This window comes from Zeus faber, assembly GCF_960531495.2.
Source record: "Zeus faber genome assembly, chromosome: 10".
In the NCBI taxonomy this organism is placed as follows: Eukaryota; Metazoa; Chordata; class Actinopteri; order Zeiformes; family Zeidae; genus Zeus; species Zeus faber.
Genome location: NC_137199.1, coordinates 30,078,042 through 30,100,660, shown reverse-complemented (window position 1 = coordinate 30,100,660; position 22,619 = coordinate 30,078,042). Strand labels below are relative to the sequence as shown.

Sequence of the window (22,619 nt, the reverse complement as noted above, 5' to 3'; positions counted from 1 at the left end):
GCATTAAAACCCCACAAAACAATATGATATCGTAGTTGAAAAACCCACGTTGGGAGCTCCGCTGCAGTTCTGCCGGGCGTCCCCCTGCCCCAGAGAGGGAGCTGGGAGCATCATGGTCCGCTTGGGCTAAGCCCCTGATGTCTTTGAATCCTCGCAAGGCCCCTGCGGTGAACTATAGCTGTTTGTCAGATTCAGTGTAAAGCCGAATCTGAAAAAAGATGGAGCCCCACCCCCTGCGATGTGGAGGTTTCTGTATCCCACCGAGAGTCCGGATGCATCGAAATAAAATGATTTCTGTAAGTTATGTTTATAAAAAAAATGTGTCTCCATAAACACAATAACTGAATTTCTTTATGTTAATGACGTCGGGGGGAGTGAATGAAAATCTACACAGGAGGCACATGGTCCAGGACGGCCACCAGGGGGACAAGCCCATCCGTTGTTGAATTGTATGTAAAGAGGTCTGAGCGGTTCCTGGTCCCCCTGGTACGTGGGGAGGTTCACAGCCTCGCTCTCCAAACCGGACGCTCCCTCGGGGGGTTCAGTGCAAGTGACGGGGGACAAATCTATCGAGCGATTAAAAAAAAAACAGAAAAGATTTTCTGTTTTATTGTTTAATCCGTTGCTGGCGGTCGCTCTTTTCAATGGTTGTTCACGGTCGACCGCTCTTCACCAAGAACAATAACACCCCAACAACCCCTGGACTCCATCCCCAAACCCCAGCCAGCTAATGCAAACAAGCCCCTGCTCCCTGCGGCGCGGCTAAGTTGCTTTGCAAACGACTTGGCCGGCGTTCAGCTCAAACAAAGACATTTAGCATTTAGCGCTGAGGTCATTCTGGTGGACGGCCAACACCCCCCCCCCACCCCACCCCCACCCCCACCTTCACACTTCCATCACAGTTTACAGTACGCAGCGGCCTTCCAATGGCCTATTAGAGTGGCTAATGGAAACCATTAAACACACAAATCAATCACCGTCGTTACCGACGTCAGGACGTGGGGCTGAGGAGACGGAGCTCATTGTTCGGTCCAAGGGCGGAACAAAATGCTGCCGAGATGTAACGCTATGCAGATACGACTCCATATGATCCACAGAAGCCTCCAGCGGCCGCTTCCTCACCACAAAGCGCTGAGATCACAGTGATTAAAGCTGAATAAACGGCAGGATGAGCCTCCCCCAAATCTGGCAAGAGGAGAAGAGAGGCAGGTCGCCCACAGCAAAGTCACCTTGGTGACATGGTGCGAAAGAGAGAGGGAGGTGGAGAGAGAGAGGGAGGGAGGAGAGGGAGATAGTTGGATAGGAGGGGGGAGAGAGGAGAGGAGAGAGAGGGATGGTTAAAGAGGATGGGGGAGATTGGAGCGAAGCAGAAAGAGCTAGAGGAAGGGATAAGGGTGAGAGGAGGGGAGAGAGGAAGAGAGGGAAAAAAGAGGGAGGGAGATAGATGAGACGAGAAAGAGGAAAAGAGGGGGGTAGAGAGGGCGAGAGAGGATGGGGAGGGGGAAGGAGAGACGGGCCGGGGAGGAGAGAGCCGTCTTAATTGCATCCTCTCCCTCCCTCTCCTTTTCTCTGTCGTTCTCTGACAGCCCCCTCTCCACCCTCCTCCACCCTTCTCCACCCGCTGTTATGATGGAGGCTGCGGGCTGTGCACCCGCACGCTGCCGCCGCCGCCGCCACCACCACCACCACCACCACCACGGGCGTCTGAAGTGGATAAAAGCTCCGGAGGTGGAGAGAACATTTAAAACGCGCTCAAGCACAAGAGGCCTCTCTCGCCCAGTACATCCTGCAGTACATCCTAGATGCATGGATGGATGAAGGGATGGATGGATGGGTGGATGTGTGGATGCATGCTTGAATTGATGGATGGAGGCAATGATGAATGCATATAAATAAAATGTATGTGTATGTATGTGTAGTATAGTAAAATTGGAAAATATACAATAACAGTACACAATAAAAATATACACTAACCCTAATGATGAACAATGCATACAGTATCACATTTAATAACTACAATCAAATGTATAAGATGGTAACAAAAAATACTTAAAACAATTTAAGTGCAAAAATAAATGTAGTCTCAGACAATAACATTGTAAGAACATCAGGACAACATTTAATAATTTATGTTATAATTTATGTCTTCATGTCTGACTCATAAGTTCATGTCTATGTCCATATTATCTCACATTATACTTACCTACAAGTCATTTGAGTAAAATGTAAAGAGAAAAATTATAAAAATGTAAAATTTAAGGCAAGGAAGAATAGTAATATTAAATAAAAATATATAACCAAGGTCGGATTTATGATAAATCATACTTACAGTGAGTGTAACAGTCAAGCAGCTTATCCAAAGTGGTAGAGTGCAAAATAATTATGATAGATGACGAAAAAAAAACAACCAATAAATATTGAAATATTTACAGATGATGAATGTATGTACTCATACTGTATTTCCTCAAATAGGGACCGGGGCCTTTATTAACCTCAACTGCAGAGCGTACGAGGACTTTATTGGAAGCAGGCTTACATGAGAGGCGGGCTTCATATTTAATATAATTCCTTCTGATTAATAAGTATATTTGATCATATTTTAGTATGAATTTTAAATCAAACGTCCATCTGGGTGCTAGCAAACACATGTTTGGTGAAAAAAGAGAGAGCTGGGAGCTACCCTCAAAGTCACCCCTGTGGTGGTAGCGGAGGGGGGAACTACAGTTTTACGAGTTCCCCTTGAACGCAGCACTTCCAGCTCGGAGTGCTGGAGAAGGAGAGCGCTCGGGGCGTGGCATTTGCCCAAGAAGCGCTGTGTGATCTGCTAGGCAGCAGCAGGAAATGGAGTAAATTAAATAAATGTAGAATAAAACACTGTTTCATGCTTTGTTTGGAGAAAAGATCACTCTGATGGAGCTACGGAGCTCTGCAGCTCCATCGCTTTCCCTCCGCTCTTTACTTGAAGCAGGCTTTTATTTGTTGGTGTAGACCACGCCCCTTGCATTTATTAGAGGCCTGGTTTTTATTTGACTATCAGTTTATATTTAAGGAAATACAGTATTCACTGTATACATATTCATCAATCCTGTACCTAAATGTTCGACTATGTTTATTAATATAATAATACCCCGGAGAGCCGCTCCCACAGCCGTTCGTCGATCTTCAGCTTTATTTAAGTATAATAACACACGCACACAATTTGACTCTCAGCACGTACAAAAAAACCGTTAAAAAAGAGGAGGATAACCATGAAAACTGAAATCATTTTCTTTTAAGAAAATAAAGTGCACAAGGGGAGCTGTGATAAACAGCTATAAACAGTAATAAATGAGTGTGAATCGAGCTCATTCTCAATATTGTTCTTTAGACTGTGACGTTTGATGTTACGCTCGTTGTCCATGTTTGTACAAGGGTCAGCCGCCCTGACCACAACACATTCCTTGCGGATGAAAGTGCACTTGTGCCAAAAAATGCCAAATACACAGAATGCGATTGAAATAGTCGCCGATGACAGAGGAAACGTCAGCGAGATGAATGACTCTGATCGAGCGAGAGATAACACATCTCCTCCGCTTAAACAATGGAGTTGAAATGAAAGGACATGAGCTCGTTGATTAAAACATTTGAGTCAAAACCCGAATGTTAATCTGCAGAAATATCAAAGCAGGACATCACAACCACATGGTGTTCATTAGAGAGCTAACCCTACAGAGAGCAGACAGACAGATACTGTTCACATGGCTGGGGCCTGGGGGTCCGCTTTTAATCATAGGAGAGGGGGGGGGGGATGCGAGGGGGAGGGAGAGAGGGGGAGGGGTGGAGAGAGCGAGGAGGGGGGAGTAAGAGAGAGAGCAAGGGGACGAGAGAAAGGGGGATAAGGGAAGGGAGAGAGAGACAGGGAGAGATAGAGGGAGGGAGAGAGAGGGAGAGGAAGAGGGACAGAGAGGGAGGGAGAGGGGTCGAGAGAGGAGGGAGAGGGAGGGAGGTGGAGAGAGGGAGAGAAAGAAAGAGAGAGGGGGAGAAAGCGAGGGCGATAGAGCGACTGAGAGAGAGAGGGTGAGAGGGACAGAGAGAGGGAGGGATGGATAGAGAAAGGGAGAGAAAGGGAGGGAGAGAGAGAGACAGGGAGAGAGAGGAGAGGGAGAGAGAAAGGGGGAGAAAGGGAGAGACAGAGTCCAGTTGGTTGAGATGAAATAATCTTAAATTTTTTTTTTAGGTTAAAGTTTATCTCCTGTGAAAGGAGGCGATTAAATTCATTATAAATTATATAATATAATATTATAACAAATATAATATGTTACTGTTGTTAAATACGATTCAATATTATAACATACTGTAAGGATTTATTATTATGATTGCTATTATCATTAGTAGTAATTATTATAATCAATTTGAATTTGTATTTTTATTAATTAATATTAAACATGATTACATATTATAATGACTATGATCATTAGTAGTAGTACTATTCCATATTGTTTTCAAAATGACATTTTATTATTCTAACTTATAATTATACTATTACAATTATTACTAATTTTACCATCTTTGTGGTATTGCTGGTATAAATATTTTAAAAGTTAGTGCAGTCGTGTGAGTCTTTGCGCCGCGTTACTTCCGCCCTGATAAGCAGCTTCCACGGCAGCGACCGATCCACTTGTAATGGAGAGAAGACGAGAAGAGAGCGGACACGACAACCTCCCCTTATCTGGCCTGACAGGCAGTGTGGGGGGGGGTGTGAGGGAGGGAGCAGGAGTAAAACCTCCATCCAGGCCTCGGATGTTTGAGGTGGAGTCCAGAAAAAAAAAAAGGCCTGATTCACGTGGGGACGGGGGAACTCTGCCGTCCGGAAAAAAAACCAACACAAAAAAAAACATAACAAAAAAAACAACAACCCAAAAGAAGCAAAGAAACCCGGAGACGTGTCATGAAACTTCAAACATAAAAACGACCAAACTCGCGATGAAATAAGAGTAACTCCGCTTGGCTGGAGAAAGAGTGTCAGCCATGTCCCTTCATATGCATGTGAGGGTGGAGACTGATACGGGGGCGGGTCCCGTCTCTGGACGCGGGTGACAGGATCGCTGAAGGAAACACTTTTGGAAAAGTGATTAAAAGGAATAGTTTGGATTTTGATTGAAGTTTATCCCTGTTTTATATACTCCCCTTCATGTAGAACGTAGCGAGGACTCAGTGCTGTCCACAATCCTGACCCTCCATCCCTCCATTCAATGGAAGTATTGGGGGACAAATCTAAGCAATGTGGGACAAATCCAAGCATTGGGAGAAAATTCCAAGTAATGGGGGATAAATCCAGAATCTGCCTTTAGTGCAGATAGTACTGGTTGGTGGTTGGTTTTGGTTTTTCTTCATCCTGGACGGTCCATCCCTCCCTCAGGAGTTCAATGAAAGTAATGGGGGACAAATACACACAGTGGGGGACTAATCCACAATCTGCATACAGCGCAGAAACTCCACTTTCCCGTCAGAGCTACCATGACACCACGGCAGTTTGACTTTGCAAATTCACAGTTTTTTTTTTTTTGTCATTAACCTTCAGTTTTATTGCTAAATTCCTTGTTCGCTGGGACTATTTTCATTGCTGTGCTGCACTGTTGTTGCCCGTGTTACATCCAAATGGGTGACCTGCCAAATTGGGTGACGCTGACGATGACTGCTTTTGCAGTTTTGATGAGAAAATTACTGCCTTTAGTGGAACGCGACAACCAGAAGAAAATACTCGTTCTGAGATAACCCACATTTCTCTCCTATTTGAGGAAAAGAATTGTGTCAAGATACACATGAGTTTATTTTACAGAAACCAACAGATTCTTCGACCGAGTTCTGTCAAAATAGTTGTGCTCTTTTAAATACAGTAAAATGCATCAATTACTCGTTGATTACACGCACTGCAAGTCTTGTGTTGAGCTGCAGTCTTCTCATCTTCGTGGACACTAATCTTTTCAATGCGTAGAAACACACTGGAAGAAAAGCGCCACACAATTTGTAATTTGAATTTTGCGATGAAACCGAACATCATTTTACTAACTCCTCAGACTGCCATCATGACTTTTTGCATTGCTTTTGGATTTGTCCCCAGTTACTATCAACTATTCTTGTATCTTTCTTTCCGGCTCCAATGTTCAAAGTAAGCTTCTCCTGAAGTGTGTGGTGGAATGTGGATTTGTCCCCCAACCTGGAGGGATGGAGCGTCCCGTTTGGAGAAAAGACTAAAACCTACCTATTGTACATTCTACACAAAGGGAGGATTATAAACCAGAGACAAACTTCAAAAATAATCCAAACCATTCCTTTAAAGACATGCTGTATTTGAACAGGAGTAATGGGATTGGTGCAGGAAACACTTTTGGGAAACGTACTGAGCTCCCACAGACAGAAGTCTGGAAAAACACGACTCTTCATCTGTTCTTGAAGCTTTTCTTAAGATTTCGTGAGGCCTGCTGATCTATTTGGGGCGGTTGACGGCCTTTTAAGGCGGAGTCAGAAGGAGGCCCCCAGGCCTTCAAGCACGGAAACCGTTTGTTCCTCCTCCCAGAGGAAAAGAACGTGTTGCCACGACGACGTTCAGGCGCAGTGACTTCAAAGCATAACGACGGCGCCGCTGTAATCCAGCGAGCATCAGCATCAGCATTAGCATTAGCATCTCACAGGAGCCAGAGATAAAAATCCATGTGATGCTTCATGTGGTGATGACAAATACCAGCATTCCAGCAACAAACACGATAAACACCACCCCCCACTGTGAGGATGTCTGTCTGCAGGCTGCAGACATGTTCTTCTGCAGGAGCCACAGACAGGTGATAATGTTGTGAAGGAGCCACAGACATGTTCAAATCATCTTTTTTTTTTTTAAAACCATTATTTATACTTTCAGATCTTTGATGATACAGTCGACATGAATGACAGTAACACCTGTATGATATGAAAACATGAATGAGACAGACATCCGGCCGCCCACCACCATCAGTCTGAGAACACAGTAAAAGAAAACAAAAAATAACCAAAAACGCATAAATGAAATAAATGATCAAAGAGGAAAATATCTGGACATAAAAAAAAAAAAAAATCAGAATTGTATGTGCATTCAAATAAAAATAGAAACTGTGGAAAGAAAATGTGGATATCAAAGGTTACGGTGGCAGCTAAAAACAAGGAATGAGGACCATGTTGTGTCAGAGTTCCAGCGGGACCTGAGTGCGTGACCCGTTCATTACCTCATGAGCCCACTGATGGAAGGAAGAGGGGGAAGATTTATTCGTCTTCCCATTCAGGAGGTGATAAGGCCACGGCCACGAGAGAGGCAGACGAATTGCAACACCATGGTAAGGAGAAAAGCCCCCCTCTGCGTGAGCAAGCCCAAAAACAGCAACGAGGTGGTGAGGCACAAGCGGATGATGAGGATTCCAAGACGGAAGCCCAGAGATCAATCAGGCTCGGACACGCCCAAAAAACATGTGATCCAGAGAAACCGGTGTACGGTGACACCTCGGGCCCTTGGGGTCGACAGGAGGTTATATTTTGGCCACCTTATCATGGGAGTAGTGCGAGCGCTGCACAACCCTAAACTGTATGAGCGTGTGTGTGTCCGTGAGATGCCAACATCCCAAACCAAACCAGGAATTTGAAAATTCCTGTGCCGTATGTTTTAGAAGTGAAACTCTGTCTCGTAACGATTCAGGTTGAGAGTGGAATGTGCAGTCGAGAGGTTTTTTTTGGGGGGGAATCGGGATATGAAGGGAAATGTTTCGAGGCGAAGCTATGGAGCTTGGAGGTATCTAAAAAAAGGGGATCTGGGAACGTTATGATCTTGGCATAAAAAATGGAACGACATAAAACCCTCGTTCATGAAGAGGCCTTTCAGAGGAACCAGCCCAAGTCGGCCGAGCCCTGAAGGCCCTTTCCACTTGTGAAGCTGGAAAAAGGTGGTTCGAGGTCGGAGGGGAGAACCCGACTTGTTGGTTTGAGAGCAAAACGGTTTCTGAACTGGGACCAAAGTCTAATGGAGTTTTGAACAACAGACTCGTAGTGTGTGTTTATCCGAAAGTTGGGATTGAGACTGAGAGGGAGCGGAGAGACACTGGAAATTGGGGAAATAGGAAGACCAGAATGTAATTCCATCAACGACCACAGGGCGGTCACCGTCGAGAAGGTGGTGATCCAATACGCGAGCTTAGAGATACATTACATTATATTACATTACATTACATTACCCGACCAGTAATAACACAAAATGTTGGGTGGGCTCGGCCCACCTTCCATTTTTGGGTCTTCCCGGAAATGTTTTCCTCATTCAGGGGTTCGCTTTATTCCATATGAAGGACAGAATATTACCATCTAATTGCTTAAAAAAAATTTGGCCCAAAAAGGAGTCACCTGAAAAACAGAAAGCAATTTGGTAAGCACCTACGTTTTAATTGAGTTAACACAACCTGCGAGTGAGATGGGAAGATCTGACCGTCGTACCAAATCACATCCAGTGATCTCGTGCTTTGAAACTTTAAAAAGTGCTTTGAATGTGCGCGCGATACGTATTCCCAGGTGGGTGACGCACTCCTGCTCGATCTGGAAAGGAAACGGCAAAAGCTCTGCCTTCTCTGCCAGGTCGTTGATGGGGAAAAGTAGGCTCTTTGTGAGATTTAGTTTGTACCCTGAAAGTTTGCCAAAGTTATACAATATATCCAAGAGGTGAGGGAATGGAAATGTGTTGGTCCATGACACAAAGAAGAATATCATCTGCGTGAAGGGAGAGTTTGAGAGTCATTTCTCCACTGACTACACCCTGGAGCCCCTCATCAGATATAAGTGCAGTAGCCAAAGGTTGTATAACTATCACATAGAGATGGGGATAAAAAACAATCCCGCGGGTCCCTTTGTACAGGCTGAGATAGTGGGAGGTTACCCCCCCCCCCCCCCCCCCCCATTCGTACGTACTGAGGCCAAAGGGGACGAGTAAAAGCAATTTTGACTCAGGTGTGAGACGCAGACCCCGCCCTATCCAGAACACAAACAAGCGGCCCCACTCAACCCTTTCAAAACGCCTCTTCAGCATCGAAAGATCGTTCCTTCAGGTTCTGGGGTTGAGAACATGTCACTGAGCAGTCCACGCATGTTGGAGAAACAATGTCGCCCTGGAATGACACCCGATTGCTCTTGGTTAATGGAGGGAATCACGTCTTCCAGACGGCGCAAGAGAGCTTCAGTGAGAATCCCATCGTCACAGGAGACTAATTGGTGGATATGAACCACAGACCAATGGATTTTTATTCTGTTCAACAGCACAGAGATGGTGGCTTGGGAGGGTTTAGGACGACCTCTGGTCGCAAAAGGCCTCGTCCTACATTCGTTTTAGAGTTTGTCAGAAAACACTTTATAGAACTCTATGGGAAACCCCTCCTGCCGCGGGGCTTTGCCGCTCTGCAAAGCCTTGATTGCGTGTGTAATCTCAGTGGTTGATAACGGGCAATTAAGGGAAGCCTGGAAATCAGGATCGAGGCAGGGAATGTCCTGGTTGTGGAGAAATAATTGTATCTAGGATAAATCTGCAGCATAATCAGAGCAATACAGATTAGAATAAAACTGTTTCAATTGGTCAGTGGTAGGGCGGATGGGGACTCATTTTCAGCCCGGGGGGGGTTCATGTTGCTTACCAGCCCACTTTGGTCGGGTGGGGGGTAGCTACAATATTTTTCAGTGTGCATGGGTTTTGACACTATTCTCTCATAAATCTTAAAAAAAAAAAAAAAAATCACTTTTCTATTGCAATTTCCACGTTCAATAACGCTCAAACTAGGTAATAATAATACTAGGACATAAACTATATGTTGCATCAAATAAAAAGGCAAAAGGCCAAAGACCAGATCCTATAATTATAAACACCTCAATACACATCGAGTGTTCCCTTAACAAAAAAAACCCTTTTGAACTTTGTTATTTTTATAATGTAAATACATATTTTTTATTATTACTTTGAAATTAAAAGGCTGTGTAGATTAGGTCTCAGAAGCACATAGATTTAGTTTGAGTGGTCTCTTTCATATGACAAAAAAAAAAGCTGTTGAACTTTGAAAATGGAGTCATGTCATTTGTTGACGGTCCCTAATACTACATTGACACAGCGACCGACTCTCAGCGCTGCCGGTGTCCGTGAAGCTGCACCTCATTCTGGGGAAGCGCTCTGAGCCACTCTCCCTTGTGAGTTCTGGATGAATGTCCGTTAGAACGCTGTTATAATGTTTATCACGTGAAAACTGGCTGAAAAAGATTTTCCCCAAATGAATGCAATACTCTTCTGTTGTTTTCAGTCTTTCAGGATGTGGAGTGCCGCTCTCATGCCCTGCCAGCATCCAGTGTTTCTGTGGACAGGCCACGCTGTTTTTTATCCAATGGGGGCTGCGGGGGCGTGCAGTAGCAATGTGTGTGTGTGTGTGTGTGTGTGTGTGTGTGTGTGTGTGTGTCTGTGTATGCATGTGTGTGTGTATGTATGTGTGTGCACGCATCTGTGTGTATATGTATGTGTATGTGTGTGTGTGTGTGTGTGTGTGTGTGTGTGTGTGTGTGTGTGTGTGTGTGTGTGTGTGTGTGTGTGAGAGAGAATGTGAGGCACTGGGAGCCGGGTGAAAAATCACAGCAGCGGCCGGCGATGGAGCAGGGATAGTGATGATACAATTTAAATGATTGCCTCGTCACTGACCCAGCAAACATTCGGCCCGCCGGGAATCTTCCCCCTTCGACGGATTAACCGCTCCGGGCCTGAACTGTGGGTTTTATGAAGTACAATTAGGAGCCGCACTAATCTCAGGTATGCAGTATTGACTTGCCGACTGCCAGAGCAGATGCGCTAATAGTTTTGCCGGCTCTCACACCATGTTGGTAAAAGACCTGTCTCGATTTACGTCACATCTTCTCAGTTTGATAGGAAGAGAGATCACCAAACTGCGACTGAAGGGGTCTGAATATGGCTCCGGCCTCGGGGAGACAGCATGCTGACCATCAACGTCTGCAATGAGTACTGTTGGCAGTACCTTCACCCCTGTTGGCAGTACTGTTGAGTTTTACATTACATTGCATTTAGCAGACGCTTTTATCCAAAGCGACTTAGAATTATTCAAACACCGATGGACGCAGCCATCAGGAGCAATTAGGGGTTAAGTGTCTTGCTCAAGGACACTACAGCATGCTAGCAGGAGGAGCCTGGGATCCAACCAGCCCAACCAACCTTTAGATTACTAGACCACCAGCTGTACCTCCTGAGCTACCATCCCTGAGTTGCGGGATTCTTTCTGCTCCAAGGATCTCCAAGTTATAGGATTCCAGAAAGGAGTTGATTACTGCAGCAGAGTTACACAGGGAGCTGTTTGTCCTCTGTCTCCGTCTTTCCAGGTGTGCATGGAGAACAATTAAAATCACATCCCAGTGCTGATTTGCTGATGTGAATTGAGATTGAGACTGGAAATGAATTTGGAAAAGAAGTGTGGATCATCCCAATTAGGACCATATATATATATATATATATATATATACACAGTGGGGCAAAAAAGTATTTAGTCAGCCACCAATTGTGCAAGTTCTCCCACTTAAAAAGTTGAGAGAGGCCTGTAATTTTCATCATAGGTACACTTCGACTATGAGAGACAGAATGGGGGGAAAGAATCCAGGAAATCAAATTGTAGGATTTTTAATGAATTAATTGGTAAATTCCTCGGTAAAATAAGTATTTGGTCACCTACAAACAAGCAAGATTTCTGGTTTTCACAGACCTGTAACTTTTTCTTTAAGAGGCTCCTCTGTCCTCCACTCGTTACCTGTATTAATGGCACCTGTTTTAACTCGTTATCAGTATAAAAGACACCTGTCCACAACCTCAAACAGTCACACTTCAAACTCCACTATGGCCAAGACCAAAGAGCTGTCAAAGGACACCAGAAACAAAACTGTAGACCTGCACCAGGCTGGGAAGACTGAATCTGCAATAGGTAAGCAGCTTGTTGTGAAGAAATCAACTGTGGGAGCAATTATTAGAAAATGGAAGACATACAAGACCACTGATAATCTCCCTCGATCTGGGGCTCCACGCAAGATCTCACTCCGTGGGGTCAAAATGATCACAAGAACGGTGAGCAAACATCCCAGAACCACACGGGGGACCTAGTGAATGACCTGCAGAGAGCTGGGACCAAAGTAACAAAGGCTACCATCAGTAACACACTACGCCGCCAGGGACTCAAATCCTGCAGTGCCGGACGTGTCCCCCTGCTTAAGCCAGTACATGTCCAGGCCCGTCTGAAGTTTGCTAGAGAGCATTTGGATGATCCAGAAGAGGATTGGGAGAAAGTCATATGGTCAGATGAAACCAAAATAGAACTTTTTGGTAAAAACTCAACTTGTCGTGTTTGGAGGAGAAAGAAAGCTGAGTTGCAGCCAAAGAACACCATACCTACTGTGAAGCATGGGGGTGGAAACATCATGCTTTGGGGCTGTTTTTCTGCAAAGGGACCAGGACGACCGATCCGTGTAAAGGAAAGAATGAATGGGGCCATGTATTGTGAGATTTTGAGTGAAAACCTCCTTCCATCAGATGATGAAACATGGCTGGGTCTTTCAGCATGAAAATGATCCCAAACACACCGCCCGGGCAATGAAGGAGTGGCTTCGTAAGAAGCATTTCAAGGTCCTAGAGTGGCCTAGCCAGTCTCCAGATCTCAACCCCATAGAAAATCTTTGGATGGAGTTGAAAGTCCGTGTTGCCCAGTGACAGCCCCAAAACATCACTGCTCTAGAGGAGATCTGCATGGAGGAATGGGCCAAAATACCAGCAACAGTGTGTGAAAACCTTGTGAAGACTTACAGAAAACGTTTGACCTCTGTCATTGCAAACAAAGGGTAAATAACAAAGTATTGAGATGAACTTTTGTTATTGACAAAATACTTATTTTCCACCATAATTTGCAAATAAATTATTTTAAAAATCAGACAATGTGATTATCTGGATTTTTTTTTCTCATTTTGTCTCTCATAGTTGAAGTGAACCTATGATGAAAATAACAGGCCTCTCTCATCTTTTTAAGTGGGAGAACTTGCACAATTGGTGGCTGACTAAATACTTTTTTGCCCCACTGTATATATTCATTATCTAGAACAACAGGCGTACTGAACAGTTTACCTACAACAATACCATATCGACCATTCACGTCTGAGTTCACATCAGGGGCCTGGAACATTACATTACATTTAGCAGACGCTTTTATCCAGAGCGACTTGCAATTATTCATTACATTATTACATTACATTACATTTTGCAGACGCTTTTATTTATAAATATTGAAAAATCAATTTATGTCTGAGTCTCACTTGACCGGCGTTGATATTTAAATGTGTCTCTTGAAAATACATGATATCTGGATTAAGTGATTTCAAGTGAACAAATATTGTGTTGCGCTGACACAAATTATTCATCCCTCTGACATTCCGACTGATGAAAGTCGTAGAACCTGCAGCATTAGGTGTTATCGGAGGCACGGTCATGTTATTCCAGATTCATACGGTGGGGATATTTGCATGTCACGTATGTCAAGAGTAGCGTATTGTACCACGGAAATAGAGCTGCCAAGCATAGAAAATCAAACACAGGAATAAAAAGAAAACCCAAAAAGCAAAAGACGAACCCTGGGACCCCGTGCAGGCATCCACCCAAAACGAAGGCTGCAATCCTAATGTCTGAGCATTCTACTAACACGCTGCTCTGCCAAGTCTTAAACGACCTCTACATGATTTAATGTGGGGATCCCCTTTATAATATCCTATACTCCAGCCAAACAACGCATATGGAAGTGAGAGAAAAAAGAAGATGAAAGAAAGAAATAATAATATTAATAAGTAAGCGACCAGCACCTATCATGTCCTGTCCACAATCATTGCCGGCGTATTTAAACTATCAATGAAGGAAATGGTATGACACAATGCAGTCATAGAAAAACAACATTAAATCCCGTTTCATGGCACGTAGATTAGAATTTTAATATGACACCGAGCCGAAAGCCATGTGGCTGCTTTCCACGACCAGGTCAGGTATCATGTGTCCAAACTGTACCATTTCACAGATCAGTTTTACACCTGTTACAGTGACAACACTCTTCAGCTCGGCTCAACACACATTCAACTGTGTCATGGGCTAATTACCGTGGTCCGTACTCACCCCGCTTCTCGTGTTTGCAGATTGTTCATAACATAGTCCTTGGCCTCAGATGGATCCTCCAAAGATCTTTAAGATAATTTGGATGTAGCCGGATGAAAGATGCCGAACTTGGTGCCGGTCCACACTGCAGCTGAGTACTCCGGGTAAATCTGCCGCTGTGATAGATGGACCCTGCTGGTGAGGCCTTCCGCAGGACGTCAATCTTCTCCTGGAAATAGTGAAATTTGACCACGATAGGTCGAGAAGAGTCACCATCTCTCGGTTTGGGTTGCAACGTCTGTGCACTTGGTCGAGCTGGGGAGTGTAGTCAAGACCCAAGGCGTCTTGCAGTAGTGTAGCAACAGCCCGCTCTGGCCGTATATCAACGAAGCCCTCCTGAGCGCCGATGATCCTCAACGCTGCCTGGATTCTAAATCATCGGTTGTGGCGACCAGCTGACAAACTTGGAAGGTGAGAGTTGTCGCTTGTTTTTTTTTTTTTTTACGCAGTCCGAGTCGTGATAAGCGACTTCCTTTAGGTTGGTGACCTTAGCAGTAGGCGCTGTGCTTCGTCTGCGATCCACATCCACGGACTTGGATATGTCTGAACGAACCGAAGACATTTCCTTGCCTAGGACAGCGGAGACACCGCTCAGAACTTTTGATGGCTGCCATTAGTGGAGCCAAGTCGGGAGCTTGCTCCCGCGGTGTCATCCTCAAGCAAATCCGAGGGCTCTTGGCCTTGTATTTGTTTTGTAGGTCTTGGCATTTCCAACTCCTCAAACAGCTCGCAAAACTGACAACAAAGTGTATAACTGTGATACTAACAACTTAGATATGACGTATGGAAGAATGTTTGTGTCAAGGGGAGGGGTTGTATTATAAATCGATTTTGATATAAAGTTCTCCCCATGCAGAGCTCTAAAAAAATATGTCCTTACATGTCGCTGCTCCTCATAATGTTCCTCCTCTAATGTTCTTCTGAAGGAGCCACAGACATGTTCTAATGTTCTCCCTAAGGAGCCACAGACAGATTCTAATATTCTTTTGAAAGAGCCACAGACATGTGATGTTCTTCTGAAGGCGCCACAGACGGGTTCTAAAGTCCCTCTAAAGGAGCCACAGGCAGATTCTAATGTTCTTTAGAAGGAGCCACACACATGTTGTGATGTTCTTCTGAAGGAGCCGCAGACAGGTTCTAATGTTCATTTGAAGTAGCCACAGACATGTTCTAATGTTCTTCTGAAGGAGCCACAGACATGTTCTAATGTTCTTCTGAAGGAGCCACAGACAGGTTCTAATGTTCATTTGAAGGAGCCACAGACATGTTCTAATATTCTTCTGAAGGAGCCACAGACATGTTCTAATGTTCTTCTGAAGGAGCCACAGACAGGTTCTAATGTTCATTTGAAGGAGCCACAGACAGGTTCTAATGTCCTTCTGACTCACTCCCAAAACATTGTTGTGTGCGATCCAGCCTGAAACAAACATGGACTCCTGTTGCTGAAAGTCGTTGTGGCAGCACGTGGTTCTTTTCCTCTGGGAGGAGGAACAAACAGTTTCGTGCTTGAAGGCCTGGGGGCCTCCTTCTGACTCCGCCTTAAAACGCCCTCAACCCCCCCAAATAGATCAGCAGGCCTCACGAAATCTCAAGAAAAGCTTCAAGAACAGCTGAGGAGTCGTGTTTCTCCAGACTTCTGTCCGTGGGAGCTCAGTGCGTTTCCCAAAAGTGTTTCCTGCTTTAACTTATTTAGATGTTTTGGGGTTTTTTTTTTGCTGTTTTTCTGAACTGTTGAGAATTTGCAAGAGTTTCAGTCGCACATTAAAGTTTCAAAATGTTTCAGATGGTCATGTTCAATCTGAAACATGTTGAAACCTTATGAATGCTAAAAGAAAAGTATGACTTTCGTTATTTGTTATTATAATTATAATTTATTTATTTATTTATTTTTTTAATTGTATTTCCATCCAACCACCTACTTATCTATCCGGCACCGATATCTCCTGACCCAGAGAGCTGTCCTGAAATACAATCTGTCGTTCCGGACAGGGATGAATCCTATTTAATTTAATGTCGACAAATGAAACAATCAAATCAAATAATATCAAAAGCTTTCCTCGGGATATTGATTGAAGTTCAGATGAAATTGATAAAAAGCCTGATTCAATCGCCTCGTCTTTCTACACCATCTGCGTATAATGATGATTTCTATAATGATCCTTCTCTTTTTTTGGGAAGGACCGCGACCCAGTTCCGCTCCGAGTTTAAATTGAGAAGGAGGCGGCCGCCGCGCGGAACGAACGACTTGTCACTCCAGCAGCCTGCTCGTCATCTCCGCTTTTTTCATGATTATTATAGAAACATTTTAAAAAACGAGACAGGGGAGTTGATTAATACTCACCTGCTCGTCTGCTTTTCCTCATCCTGCGATTGAATGGTCAAACAAAGCCAGTTGAACACCCTGGATAATTAGTGTCAGCGCTGATGGATATTTCTGTTTTGGAGAAACGACCCTGACAAAATCTGAAAAGGAGCCGGGCGTCGTCCGACAGAAACCGCAGTTTTGTAATTACACAGAACTCTATACACCTCGTCTGCGCTGAGAAGGCCATGGCAGCCACCGTGATTGGACTTTCAATGTTAAAGTAATTACAATTTTTTTTTTCAATAATTAAGGGATTTTTAAAGCGTAACATGTGAACACAGGTGATTGCGTCAGACGAAGAGGGATTATCATCAGAATAACCACACGGCCATCTGGACTTCCACGGTGAATTTGCATCGATTGGATTATCATTTTCTATATTATAATACATTTATAAACTTCAGTATATTTCTCATATTTTCCCTTTTACTTTCCAATATTCTGTTAAATGTTTGCATATTTTATTTTTAACTTCATTGGTCACTCTGACCTGTTTAACGTCTTTAACTTATTATTTTTTTCCTTATCTTAAATATGGAGAATTTGCCGCAGTTTCAGCAGTATCATGACACTTGCTGTGATGTCATCCATAAAAAACATTTTTAAACGTTGTCAAACTGTATTATGCTAAAATAAAAGTATGACTTTCTTTATTTTTCATTTTTATCAACTATTTCAACTTTTTACCACTACTTTGTATTTTACCTACCTACTTATCTACCTATTTAAGTTCCTACCTTTCTACCTCCCTGACACTACCTCTCAATTAATCAACCACTTGCATATCTACCTACCTGCAAATACCTACCTACCTCCCTCCCTACCTACCGACTTATCAGTTAACCACATCAAGTATATATCTAGCTACCTACCTATCAATTCATCTACGCATCTCCCTGACTGCCTACCTACCTTGAATTTCACATTTTGGTCAGTGATTGCGCAGCATCCAAAGCTTCTCAAACAGAGCATCCACTCAGCGCCGTGCGGTGACACTCACCGACGCAGTTAGATTACCTGCAATCTGCTCTAAATCAGCGTCTGAATTACCCTGAATTACACAGCAGCTAATTACATAATGAACCAACGGGACCGCCTCCCCATTGCATCGGGACCGGAGGAGCAGAGAATCACAGGTGCAGTGTGATTGGTGGAAGGAGATGAGAGGAGATATCTTAGATTCAGAATCTGCATCCGAACCATCTCAGGAATGAGGCGAAAAGCCAAAATCAGTGATGCTGACAATGAAGATCAATTCATGGTTTAATATTGATTAAGAGTAAACAAAGACATTTATTCCAGGGATGTGGTACAATTCCAACTGAGAGAAATAGAGAATTAGAAAATTGCTACAAAAAATAAATGCATTCGGAATTGCAGAACAAACTCCTGATTATTAAAGAGAAGAGATGGCAGGAGATAAAAAGATGGACTACCACAACCAGTGAAGGGCCACGGCAACCAGTGATGGACCACACAACCAGTGAAGGACCACGGCAACCAGTGATGGACCACACAACCAGTGAAGGACCACGGCAACCAGTGATGGACCACGGCAACCAGTGAAGGACCACGGCAACCAGTGATGGACCACGCAACCAGTGAAGGACCACGGCAACCAGTGATGGACCACGCAACCAGTGAAGGACCACGGCAACCAGTGATGGACCACGGCAACCGGTGAAGGACCACGGCAACCAGTGATGGACCACGGCAACCAGTGGTTCTTTTTTTGCTTATCTCTTGTCTGATCCTTTTTGATCTCATCGAATCATATTGTACCATATCTCATTCTCATCTCTTGCCTTCTTCCTTGCCTCCTCCTATCTTTCCTCCCATCTTACCTCATTTTCTAGCACCTCACCTCATTTTAATTCTATCTTCTATTTTTTCCCCATTTACAGATCAGGCACTATGAACCCTCTCACCCTTTTAAGCTGTTGACAAATTGTCTCGCGTAACCGCGGTGATGAGGTCCTGCGGATGCACCGAGCTCAGCGTTTACCGGGCCGACGCCGAGCGACACATCCCCTCACTTAATTGAATTAAATGTGAGAGGGTTAAGCATCGTGCGGCTCCGGCGGCCTCAGAGGTCCTTTTCTGAGCGGAGAAAGAGGTCCGTCAAGTCCCTAAAACAGCTGAGTTTGGAGGAATGGCGCAAGCCCTGCGGCGTCACGACGTCCTGCTGATTAATTCCGTCATTACGCTGAAGGATCGGCCCTTCAGAACCCTGCGCTATTATCTGCCGACGGAATGACAAATTATATTTCATTTTGATTCAGGTATTTATCGCAGCGATTCAGGGCACAGACCACCTGTCCATAATCCCCCCAAGGCTGCTCCTCAGCTTTTAACTGGCAAGGTGGGATGTTTTACCAAAAAAGTGGTGAAACCTTCACCCCTGTGATTTGACAGATGGCGTCCTAGAGTGCTTATCCAGTGACTAACAGGTCTAAACGTGTCAAACTGCAGAAACGTATTTCTTTTACATTTCCACCTAAGATGGTCGAAATGATTCAGTGCAAATGCACGGTTCTGGCTCTATTTCATATTTCCATTGCAACAGAAATCAAGCAAAAATTATGGCCAAACCAAAACCCAACCCAAACACAATCTTTTCTCCCACTCCGTGCCTTCAACTGTACCAAATATCATGACACCAAATCAAAGACAAACAAGTTCACCCAGGAGGTCTTAAAGGATGAGGCATTTATCCGTGAACATTTCAACAAAGATTGGACAAAAATCAAATTTCTCATGGACATTTTGCACGCCATGACCGCTCACAATCTGCCCTCATCAATGCACTTAATTACAATTGGGAATTTGAGTCTTTTTAGCCTTTTTCGAGGGAGATCAGTGGCCCATCGTCAACACGGTTTGAAACGTCTCAACAGATCTGTCACTCTGCTATCAACAGACGTGTTGGCTCCATGGGGAGCTCCCCCATTGACTTGAATGACCTCTGAGCGAGCAGACCAACCCACGCACGTGGGTCTCCTACCGTTCTGGACATCCAGGACGTGGTGCTTGTCCAGCGTCCAGCCGCCCATGTTGGAGGCGTCCAGCTCGTAGCCCTGCAGCACGGCCGTCCTCTTCTCCCACAGCACCAAGTCCAGGCAGGACTCGTACTCGTACCCCACCGACACTGGAGAGGGAGGAGAGGGAGGAGAGGGAGGAGAGGGAGTGGGCCTTCGGTCAGCGATGGAGGGATGGAACGTAACGAGGCCGAGAGTCAACGAGTCTTGTTTCTCAGTGATAAAACCACTCCTCCATTCACTTGGGTTCCTCCACCCTGACATTCCTTCATTTGCATTCCTCGCTGCGTTTCCCAAACTGTGATTCTTGCTCTCTCTGCAATTTCTGCATTTATGCATTCAATTAAAGTACAGACCATTGAGAACTGAATTATTTAGGGAGTAAAAAGATGACTCTTGGAAGAATAATATGGTTTCATTGTGAGAACAGGCTTTAAGTGCATAATGTGGGTTGTTTGTCTTGATGTAAAGTAAAAGGTGCTAAACTAAGCAGTATCACAGCTACTAAACCCATTAAATCAGATTCTTTTCAGTATATATTTTGAAGTGGTTTAGTACTTAGTTGTATAATTGTCTTCATTGTACAAATTCTACCTAATGGTGGGAGCGAAACGTCGGTGACACTTCATCTGTACAATCTCAGGTTGATACTCAACTCAGTACCATCTGACTTCGAACTGACTTATAACTTCATATCAACTTGTCCAATGTCGTATTTTACGAGATGAATAAAAGTATCATCTGAGGCACTTTGCCAGGGCTACATTACATCACAATGAAAGCCGGTGTACGTATGAGTTTCAAAATGGTTTGGTGCCTTTAAGGTCAAATGTGAAGAAAGGCAGTTACCAAAGTGAAATGCATCCAAATTCCAAAGACAACGTGATAGCAAGTTAAGTATTAAGTTCATACTTAAGTAACATTGACTTAAAGGTACAGTGTGTAAAATTAACGGAACAGACTTGGCTGAAATGGAATATAATATTCATAACTATGTTTTAATTTGTGTATAATCCCATGAAAATGAGAATCCTTGTTTTCGTTGCCTTAGAATGAGAGGTTTTTATCAACACAGGAAGCTGGGACGCTTCCTAGGAGGCCGCAATGTTGCACCGCCATGTTTCTACAGTAGCCCAGAAGCGACAAACACTGGCTCGAGAGAGGGACTTCTTTTACATTTTCGTGGCCACCGTGTCTTCCATGGAGGCCGCCATGTTGCACCCCTCATGGGGAGGGCTATTCATCTGGTTGGGATCTGCAACCTCACCACTAGATGCCACTAAATTCTGCACACTGCACCTTTAAGTATCAATAATAACATGTAAAGTGGTGACCAAAGTGGCCAACCGCGTATGAAAATAATCTCTCGTTTGTTTACTAAATTTGGACGGTTTCAAGTGAAGTTTAAATTCATATAATTCTGCCGGGGACATTCTGAAGCTGCATCAAGGACCACAGAGGGTCCCCGGACCCAGATTGACAAACACTACCTTCATGTGTACTGAGCCTGACAGAACATGTTCTGTGGGAAAAAAACACACACACACACACACACACACACACACACACACACACACACACACACACACACACACACACACACACACACACACACACACACACACACACACACACACACACACACACAAAGACACTAACAGCATTGATGGTGTTTTGAGCCCCTATTTGTTGTCTTATTTTCCCATAGTTCAAGCTTTCAGTTGCCAGGCAACCGAGAAGCGACGCAGGGCCCGATAAACATAGACACAGATGTACTTCTGTCAATGTCAAGATCATGATTTTTTTTTTATTAGTCCACCACGTTCAATTATCAGCCCTCGTCCATTTACCTTACTCGAGGTTGTCTTGCGTGTCAGTAACTCGCAGTCTAATAGTAATTGTAATTATTGATTTTATAAAAGAGGTTTTTTTTTCTCTCTTAGGAAATATCTGAAGCGGATGCTGGAATATTAGAAATAGAAAACAGAGCGGTCAGCCGAAGGAGCGGCGCTCCATCACCCCTTCTGGGATCCCGGGATTTCTTTATCACGCGGAGCAACAAACAGACAGATGTTTCCACTACACAAATCCCCCAAAAAACAATAACGATAAAATCAATCTTCGGAGTGTAACGGGTCAGCGCCTGAGGACGACGCAAACCGGATCCGACTGCCATGACTGGAGAAAATCCCAACATCTCCATCAAACTCCTCTGTAAAGCTCAAAACCTGTTCTGCCCTTACTCCTCCAGGAACCTGTTCTCTTCATCAAACTCCTGTCAAAAACCCAAAAGCTCCTCATCAAATTCACCTCAAAACCAGCCCTGCTACTTCATCAAACTCCTCCCAGAGCCTGCTCTCCTCTACATCAAACTCCTGCCAAAACCCTGCTCTTCAACAAACTCTTCACATAACTCCTCCAAAAAACCTGCTCTCCTCTTCATCAACCTCCTCTTCCTTCCTCCGAGCTTCCACCTACCCACAGCCTCCGCCAGGCCGAACACCTTCTGGTTGTAGGCGTCCGTCTTGTCCCAGATGAAGGTGTAGGACAGGTCCGGGAAGGCGGGGAAGGACTTCTGGATCTGCCGGCCCATGACGGCCACCATCAGGTGGACCTTCATCAGGCCGAAGGGGAGCCGGTCCTGGGTGAGCAGAACCTTGAGGATCGGCTTGTAGCCGACCGTCCTTGAGCTCAGGTAGACCAGGTCCAGGTCGCTGCCCGGGATCGCAACTTGCTCATGGAGGACCTGCAGGATTTAAACAAGCGGAGAATGTTCTTGTGAACTCAAGTCATAAATTCTGAAGTCAAGAATGCCTAAAATACCAGGATCTGTTTATTTAGGCAAATCACATTCAACATTGGTCAAAATAGTGATTGATGTGTTTTTCTGAACGCATTTTGTCTGAAAATATCAAAAATAGAGAGTTTAATGTGGCCTAATGATAATAAAACCTCTTTAACGTTG

General features: G+C 44.4%; 1 protein-coding gene across 1 annotated transcript in view; it reads right to left on the bottom strand.

Moving 5' to 3' along the window:
* The window catches only part of LOC307236290 (teneurin-3), a 122,448-nt gene that overhangs the window by 37,673 nt on the left and 62,156 nt on the right, over positions 1-22,619 (bottom strand). The window contains exons 13-14 of the mRNA XM_080008657.1: positions 22,133-22,400; positions 19,621-19,764 (exon numbers count right to left, since the gene is read on the bottom strand). Coding sequence (XP_079864783.1) covers positions 19,621-19,764; positions 22,133-22,400 — 412 coding nt within the window. The remainder of the gene's footprint in view (positions 1-19,620; positions 19,765-22,132; positions 22,401-22,619) is intronic.